The 9374-nt window shown below is 43.2% G+C and overlaps 1 protein-coding gene across 2 annotated transcripts; it reads left to right on the top strand.

Moving 5' to 3' along the window:
- Positions 1 to 287: 287 nt before the first annotated feature.
- sfxn2 (sideroflexin 2) lies at positions 288 to 6162 on the top strand. Of its 2 annotated transcripts, XM_024008033.2 has the most exons (12): positions 288 to 398; positions 3072 to 3375; positions 3760 to 3930; positions 4062 to 4160; positions 4280 to 4355; positions 4446 to 4531; positions 4640 to 4700; positions 4825 to 4891; positions 5089 to 5138; positions 5343 to 5392; positions 5560 to 5607; positions 5725 to 6162. In XM_024008033.2, the coding sequence occupies exons 2-12, from the start codon at positions 3221 to 3223 to the stop codon at positions 5822 to 5824; spliced, it is 963 nt and encodes a 320-aa protein (XP_023863801.1). In that variant the 5' UTR covers positions 288 to 398; positions 3072 to 3220; the 3' UTR covers positions 5825 to 6162. The 2 variants fall into 2 exon arrangements, with proteins under 2 accessions (XP_023863801.1, XP_023863802.1); XM_024008034.2 differs by lacking the exon at positions 5089 to 5138.
- The last annotated feature ends 3212 nt before the right edge of the window (positions 6163 to 9374 follow it).

Genomic DNA, 9374 nt, shown 5'->3' with positions numbered 1-9374 from the left:
AAAATCTCTGTGAACAAAACATTCCTCACTTCAGAAATACACTATGTACTAGCGGAAGCATAAATACCAACACTTTGTATTTATCTATATTTTTTATTTATCATTGTGAGGTCGCTTTAGCCATAATTATGTATTTTGCCTTTGCTTTAGAATTACAAAGGTAAAGATCTACTGCACGCAGAGTTAAAAGATGAGATGACTGAAAGTCCATATGAGTATTTATTAAAAAATATATATATTTATTTCTGGAGACCGACGTTSGGAAAGGGAGCTGCCCCAGGCTGTGATTGGAGGAAGCGGTGCCACGTGCACCCTCCCCTACTACACCAACTGCTGAGATCTTGACTTGAAACATTGAGCAAGTTACATTGTATTATCTTGCAGTCCAGCGCTGAAAGGTAACGTATGTTTCTTCAGCTACTTTGTTGCAGATATTGATACAGTTAGTGTTTTTGTTGCCAGCTATCTCTTCTCTCATTTCTGGACAAAGCTGCTAGCATGCTTCGCAAAATGCGGGTAACATGTCAGGCAAGTTGCATCAMTCTGAATGATAGCTTTACGGTGATTTCAAGAATGTCACACAATTTTTTATTTTTTTATTTTATTTAACTAGGCATGTCAATATGATGGGCCAATGCATAATGATGAGTGCAGCTGTTCTAGACTTGCAGAGGCACAGGATGGATGTCAACAATTAATCTAGTTTCTCGACAGTCTTGCACAATTGCTTTGAATCTAGCTAGCTAAAGTTACTTGTTTACTGCTGCAGTTAATTGCACATCGACATGTCTTTACTAAAGCCTTTTTAGGTTATTAGTTCTCTCATGGTTAACTACACAGACTCGGAGAATCTAATTTATCTTTGCTTCTTCTCCTCATTCCTTTCCTTTATTTGCACCGGTTCTGAAGAACAGGTTTCGCTTGCATGTCAACCCWTCCACATTGCTCCCATAGACCTTAAAACCAGTAGCTAGTGTTAGCGTTTACGTCATCCACGTAATCCTAAAAACATCTCCTGATGGTGCATGAAGCCGGAAGTATTTGAAATTGAAGCATGCCGCCTTCAAAAATCTCTGACTTCCGGGCGTTCAAGACATCTGGGAACTCGAAAAAAGATTTTCGAGTTGTTCTGAATGCGGCATTTGAGTAGAGAAACCAGCCTAAGTCATGTCACGATTCCAAAGCTATACGATATTACTAGAACAATTTAACTATCTCGYAAAAGATTTGTAATGTTGTACTTCTTGTTAACGAAATGCATGCTAATGTTTCTTTTTTGACCTAGAGCTCAATTCACTCATTGAAGGAGCGCGCTCCTTATCCCAGAATGCACCGCGGGGCACATTAACAAGGCGTGGGGGTTAATAAGATTCTAATGGAGTTTCCCATCTKCTCAAAAGTATCTCTGGCTGAATGGCACCAGCAAAGGATTATGGTCGACATAGWTGTTTTCATCCTGCCTGAGAGTCAACCAGAGCCTCTAGACTGCGGCCCATGGTTGGTCTGTCAGCACGTGGTCCTGTGTGACAACAAATGTAGTAGTCAGAATTGATCACTATTTAATGAAATATCTCAATTTGTAGATACATTTCCAAGAATTCACAGTGGGGATCGAACATGATCATATTAAACAGATTTTAGAGCCCCAAAAAGTTGTGAAATGTGACAATCGTAAATTACATAGYGCAGATCAGGGCTTTTGGACCGCTATGTTGCTACGCATTAGCCAACCAGTAGAGCTTGTGACTTCACCCTCCAGACCGGACACTTGGGGGCCAACTGTCCAGCCACACCCACAAACATTTATTTTCTGCGATCATATAGCAGCGTAAGAATTCAGTTTGAGTCGTCAAGCAAAGGTTTCACACCCTGTGTTTTCAGATCATTGCAGATGAAGGAYAGGAGAGGGGCCACTAGAGTATTGAGATGCAGCCGTTGATGATTGAAGTCCAGTCTAACTAGCCCGCCCTGGGGGAAATATATACCTGTGGTTGATAATATCCTTACTTTATTCTCAACCTCATCACATCACACGCTTTCAGGCTTCTCTTCAACTCTGACCCCCTTGTTATTAATTCACATCTTCCTCCCAGTCCTCTCTCTCCCTCGGCCCTTACTCTCTATCTTTCTTCACACCATTCATACAAAACGTTTGTTCATTAATTCATGTTTATTCATCCATTGACTTGGTCAGTGATATAGTGATATGTCGCTGTACTGAGATGCTGGGCTTGGTCTGGGTTCATTCCTGCTCCTTGTGCAGCTACAGCAGCTACAGCATGACCCTGCTGTTCAAACAAACAGCTCTGACCAGCTCTGGATCCAGCCTGCTTCTAGCCTGGCTGTCCTGGGCGCATTTCAATACTCTCTAGAATGGCCTCCTTTCCCTCCTCGCCTAGTCTTTTTGCATGCACTTCTCTGATCTAAAAACCTTAGGTTATACTTTAATATGGAGATCTGTTTGAACTTATCCATTTTTTTTTTTTTTTTTACATCAATACAGATGAAAGAAAGGAGACAAGTAGAGGAGCCCACTTAGACTATTGAGATTAACCCTGGTTAACATACTGTTTTTTTGCTGCTGCAGATGCTACGCACTCTCTCTGGCTGTTTGAAATGGGTAGGAAGGAAATGCTCTGATGCAGACAATGCCACACTGTGACCCCAGATGAACTTTGAGGGAACTTTGGAAGGGTGGTTTATCAATTAAACTGATTCTGTTACTCAGTCTCCTGTGAGAGAATAAACTCTGGTTAGTTGTTTGCTGAGTGAGAGAGAGACACACAGACACCGCAGGAACCACAGGGAGGGCTGCCCCAAGGCTGGGTTCAACAGTTATAGCTCTCTGCTCTGAGCAGGTCTGATTGGTTAGAAAGTAGTTTACCCAYAGAACCCTGGGAGGATAGATTTTATTTTTTACAAAGGATACTGAGGATGCAAGTTATATGATACTGTAATAATATACTGTATGTGGTCCCTAGATTAGTCCTACACTTTTTTAAGCTTACACTAAAGTCAAGGCTATTCTAACAACTGAAAACAGAAAGACTCATGTGTTTCTGTCTTTATAGAGGCAGACTGGAAGGGCTGAGTGGACCAGGTTGGTACAGGACCAAGAAGCCAAACATTGACTGCAGGCTCGACTCGGTTTGGGACGGGCGAGGTGGTTTGGAGACCATATTTGTGACTTTAGACCTAGGTTGTGAGGTGGAGGGTCGCGATGGCAGTGAGTGGGTTTGACATTGACGTGCCACGGTGGGATCAGTCCAAGTTTATGGGAAGATTGAAGCACTTTGCCAACATCACAGACTGGAGGACAGCACTACTGCCGGACTCACGACTGGATGAGGCTAAAGCGCTGGTGGATAGCTGCAGGTAACGCACACAGACACCACGAGGTTAGAGCATTTGACCAGTAACCCAAAGGTTACTGGTTRGAATCCCAGAGCCGACAAGTAGAAACATCTGTTGTTTGTGCCCTTGAGCAAGGCACTTAACCCTATTTGCTCCAGGGAKGCTGGTAAAATGCTGGACCCTGGCTCTGACCAAAACTCTCTGCTGGTGTCTCAGGTGGAGTTGGGATATGCTAAAAAAAACTATTTCAAATACACACRTGTACATGTGTCTAATAGGACAAATATAATTAAGCACCCACCAAATTATATTATTATTATGCCACTGAAGTTGTAATTCCAGTATGTCTACAGTTTTTGTTCCCTGTGATGAGAATTTGGGTTCTGTGTGGTTCTCCTGTTCTAGAGCGGGGTCCGTTCCCCCCGGCACCACAGAGGAACAGCTGCACTACGCCAAGAAGCTCTATGACTCTGCCTTTCACCCTGACACTGGCGATCGCATGAACCTGATTGGTCGAATGTCCTTCCAGGTGCCCGGAGGGATGGCCATAACGGGTGGTATGCTACAGTTTTACAGGTACACACACACACAGATTTGACAACAACAGATCTTTAGGTTAGCCAACCATAGGTGAGTTTGGAGCGATGACTTCTAATCCTACATTTATATTCCTCTTTCCATCATTTTCTCGTTCTCTTTCTCTCTAGGACAGTCCCTGCTGTAGTGTTCTGGCAGTGGGTGAATCAGTCGTTTAATGCTCTGGTCAACTACACCAACAGAAATGCTGCTTCCCCCATCACACCCAAGTACCCTGCAGACCACACACACCCACACACTGCTGTGGTGAATGTATTGCAATGTACAGGGAGAATATTAAGAGCTATTTAAATGTCTTAAACTCAATCTATTTTCTCTACCTCTTCAGTCAAATCGGAGTAGCCTATTTAACAGCAACTAGCACTGCTCTAGCCACTGCTGTGGGACTCAACTTCTACACAAAGGTACAGTTCAAAGAACACAACACACAGACTGGTTTGATTGATTACATGTTCAACTTCCCCTTACCGTCTTGTCTCCGCCCTCCTCTGTAGAGAGCCCCTCCGCTGGTGGCGCGCTGGGTTCCGTTTGCAGCTGTGGCGTCCGCTAACTGTGTCAATATCCCAATGATGAGGCAACAGTGAGTACATACTCAATTGAAGTCACTTGAGTATTAGCATCTATTCTGATAGTGTATTGGCATCCCCCATGAAGACAACATTGAGTTGTTGACCTTCTCTTTTCTCAGGGAGCTCCTGAATGGCATAGCTGTAACAGATGAGAATGGAAACAAACTTGGCCATTCCAAGGTAGCAGCACTGGGAATGTCTGGATAATTAAATATTCTACTAAATATCCTATTTCTGACTGTTACACGAGCAGAAAAATTACGTTGTACCTACTCCGCCGTTCCCACATTTTCTTTCTTTCCAGAAAGCAGCTGTGAAGGGCATCACCCAGGTGGTCATTTCCCGGATTACCATGGCAGCACCGGGCATGAGTACGTTTCAYAGGTTTAAGGAGGAGGGGAGCTATAGAGTTTGAGCTCAGTCCTAGCTCCATAGACAATGGAAAGTGGAGCTGTGTTGGAGTGTGACCCTGTTGCTCCCTTCAATGACTTATTCCTCTCCTCTTGTTTCCACCTGCCACCCTCTACTTTATCACTTTTTTTCTCCCTTTCCCCCTCTCTTCTCCTAGTCATTCTCCCCGTCATCATGCAGAGACTTGAGAAATTCAAGTTTATGCAGGTGGGCCTTTTATTGAAATACACCAAATACTGCTACTAGACATGCATAGGCTAGCTAGCTACAAAGTTATTGAATAAGCATTCCTAGTTACAGTGCTATTGACTAAATATCCACAGTTACGTTGTTCTTGACTAAACATGCTGACAGTGTAGATTCTGTTGCATTGCAGTTTATTGCTAACAAGCTCTGTCTTTCGGTTAACAGAGGATCACCTTCTTCCACGGACCTTTACAAGTCATGATGGTGGGAGCGTTGTAAGTAGGACTGTTTTAGGAGGTTGCACCAGGAAGATTTGTTTGGTTCAGGGTTTTTTGGGAGGGCCTGGTCAAAAGTAGTGTACTATGTAGGGAATAGGGTACCCTTTGGGATGCAATGTACATGTCTCAGTAGGCACAGTCACCTAACTATGTCTGTTTTGCAGCCTGGTCTTCATGGTSCCTGCAGCCTGCTCCCTGTTCCCTCAGCAATGGTAAGTAGCCTGTCGACTGGGCAGCATTCAGTTTTGCGCCTTCATGATGTTAGTAGCTGTTTTAGTATTAGGCTCTCCCTTGGTTTAGGTCTCACTCTTCCTCTCCCTTTCTTTCAGCTCCATGGCTGTGTCTAAGCTGGAGCCAGAGCTAAGGGAGTCCATCTTGTGTCGTTATGGGGACAGTGTACAGTACGTCTACTTCAACAAGGGCCTATGAACACACGCACACCTGCCTTCTTAATCACTGTCCAATCAGGGAGAGCATCTGAATGTTTTTATAAATGAGCCAATCAGCATCTTCGGTTCATAGGATAAATAGCTTTCACCTTGTTTGTCTTTGTCTTTATTTTCAAAGKATCTTTGTTATTCTAGGAGAGATGTTCTTAAAGAGTTCAAATGTGTGTTTGAATTCTCTTTTTGTACCACTAACCACCTTTTAATGCGAGTAAAGTACATGTTGGATAAAAAAAATGTCATGAGGCCTGATGGAAACAGCAAATTTGTCTGTAAACTTTCGAAATGTTGACAAAACAAAATACACTTGACAAGGTGGGATCTTTTTTGTGCCTGTAAAATTAATTCTGTGAGAAATGGTGGTGGAAACACTTATGTATAAATATTGAWAATAACCATCATATTGAAGTAAACTTGATATGTTGTGTGGTCCTCCCACTATGACTCAGAAAAGCATACAGTTTATTAGGTTACAGAGGAAATAAGTTGTGAGTAACTGATGAAAGTGCACGGTGAGGAGCTTGATGCACCTTTCCACTAAATATCGAGGATCTTATTCTGGTGCCATGATCGATGCTTGGCTGCCGTTTGACAAATATAAATATACTGAACCAAAATATAAATGCAACATGCAACAATTTCAATGATTTTACTGAGTTACAGTTCATATGAGGAAATCAGTCAATTTAAATATATAAATTAGGCCCTAATCTATGGATTTCACATGACTGGGCAGGGGCGCAGCCACGGGTGGYCCTGGGAGGGCATAGGACCACCCACTTGTGAGCCAGGCCCATCCACAGGGGAGCCAAGCACAGACAATCAGAATTAGTTTTTCCCCACAAAAGTGCTTTATTACAGACAGAAATACTCAACTATTTTTTTGTTGACAAAAACAGTATAGTTGAAAATGCAATGGAAACCCATTTAACTTTTATTTTTTATTCAGTCCATTGGAATTTAACTGCAAAAGTTATTTTATATGCACTATGTCATCATGCACAGCCTTTTATCCGCAACAAGTCAATTTGATGAAAACATATCTCTAGTGGGAAATAAGCTTTTTTTTATGCAGTTTTTAGAATATTCGCTTGAAAATCTGTCGCCAATTGAATGGAAACCTAGCTACTATCTCAATGTTAATGTGCTACAGTGTATAATTCAAGTGATGCTATTCATCATGTACAGGTTGTACTGTCTGAATATCTCCAATCACACATTCCATAACTGGCTGGAAGGACAATGACTTCCTATTTCCTATATAGTCCACTATTATTGACCCGAATTAGAGCACTATATAGCGAAATAGGGTGCCATTTGAGAAGCAGCCTGTGTTAGTGACTCTTGACCTTGGATTCAAATATGACCAACTGTGTACACATCTCAGTGTTGGGTGCAAATAAAGAGTAGTGTATTACTCAAACAATGTAATGCCATATCAGGAATAGATCATTACTTAAGCCGTCATGCAGGTGTTCTATAGAATGTTCTTAGGTTTTGCCCTCGGCTCTAGTCATAAGTGTTCTGAGTCTATGGTTCCACAGTTTTTAGTGTTCTAGAAGGTTTGTGTTCACATGCTCAGAAGTGACGCAATTGAGTTGTGAAAAAGTCAATAATGACAACCGATTGTTATTGACAAGTAGAATTGATTCTCATTGACTAAGCTGCCTTGTTGCGTGCTGTGACAGGAGTCTAGTTCCACCTTCTCTGTACTGCAGTCACGACACTGTACTGAGGTATGTTGTGGTGATACAAAAGAACCACCAGGGGGCAATGTTTCCTTATGGACAGATCGGCTACACAGCAGCAAATATATTTATAACTAACCCAGTTTTCAATGGGAGCAAATTAAACATGGTGGGCAGAACAAGCATAAGCTAGCGAGATCCTATTGGCGCGTTCTAACATGTATTTGCATATTTTCGGTAGGTCTGAAATGCTCGTGGGCATTAACTCAATTTGCCCTTGCACTCCTTGTAAACGACGTAATTTTGAGAAACATTGGCAAAGGGTCACATCTACAAAACTTAGCGCACTCTGTTCGTAACATATTTTAGTTTTTGGAACAGAACTGTATTGAGATCGGGTTTTTCTTCAATTAGAATAACAGAATGTCGGCTCAGCTCCATACTCCCACTGTCGGCCACTGGGTTTACTATCCTCATCATATTTGGTGGGGAGTGGAAATTCCAACCGGATGTTTCAGATTTATACAGCAGGTGAAATCTACAACAGGTGTAGACTTTACAGTGAAATGCTTAATTACAAGCCCTTAACCAACAATGCAGTTTTAAGAAAAATACCTAAAGAAAAATAATAAATAAAAGGAACAAATAATTAGGGTAGAAGCTGTGGTCTTATGGCTTGGGGGTAGAAGCTGTTTAGAAGCCTCTTGGACCTAGACTTGGCACTCCGGTACCGTTTGCCGTGCGGTAACAGAGAGAAAAGTCTATGACGAGGTTGACTGTAGTCTTTGACAATTTTTAGGGCCTTCCTCTGACACCGTCAGGTATAGAGGTCTTTGATGGCAGGAAGCTTGGCCCCAGTGATGTACTYGGCCGTACACACTACCCTCTGTAGTGCCTTGCGGTAGGAGGCCAAGCAGTTGTCATACCAGGCAGTGATGCAACCAGTCAGGATGCTCTCAATGGTGCAGTTGTAGAGCCTTTTGAGGATCTGAGGACCCATGCCAAATCTGTTCAGTCTTAGTTTTGATCACGTTGAGGGAGAGGCTGTTGTCCTGGCACCACACGACCAGGTCTCTGACCTCCCTATATGCTGTCTCGTTGTTGTTGGTGATCAGGCCTACCACTGCTGCCTCATTGGCAAACTTAATGATGGTGTTGGAGTCATGCCTGTCCATGCAATCATGAGTGAACAGGGAGTACAGGAGGGGACTGAGCACTTATCCCTGAGGGGCCCCCGCATTGAGGATCATCGTGGCGGATGTGTTGTTACCTACCCTRACCACCTGGGGGCGGCCCGTCAGGAAGTCCAGGATCCAGTTGCAGATAGAGGTGTTTAGTCCCAGGGTCCTAAGCTTAGTGATGAGCTTTGAGGGCACTATGGTGTTGAACGCTGAGCTGTAGTCAATGAATAGCATTCTCACATAGGTGTTCCTTTTGTCAAGGTGTGAAAGGGCAGTGTGGATTGCAATAGAGATTGCATCATCTGTGGATCTGTTGGGGCTGTATGCAAATTGGAGTGGGTCTACGGTTTCTGGGATAATGGTGTTGATGTGAGCCATGACCGACCTTTCAAAGCACTTTATGGCTACAGACGTGAGTGTTACGGGTCGGTAGTCATTTAGGCAGGTTACCTTAGTGTTCTTGGGCACAGGGACTATGGTGGTCTGCTTGAAACATGTTGGTATTACAGACTCAGAAAGGGAGAGGTTGAAATTGTCAGTGAAGACACTTGCCAGTTGGTCAGCGCATGCTCGGAGTACACATCCTGGTAATCCGTCTGGCCCTGTGGCCTTGTGAATGTTGACCTGTTTAAAGGTCTTACTCACATCGGCTGTGGAGAGCGTG

Source organism: Salvelinus sp. IW2-2015, linkage group LG18 (genome assembly GCF_002910315.2).
Source record: "Salvelinus sp. IW2-2015 linkage group LG18, ASM291031v2, whole genome shotgun sequence".
Taxonomy (NCBI): Eukaryota; Metazoa; Chordata; class Actinopteri; order Salmoniformes; family Salmonidae; genus Salvelinus; species Salvelinus sp. IW2-2015.
Note: the sequence above shows the minus strand (reverse complement) of the source record. Positions and strands in the feature narration are given on the sequence as shown.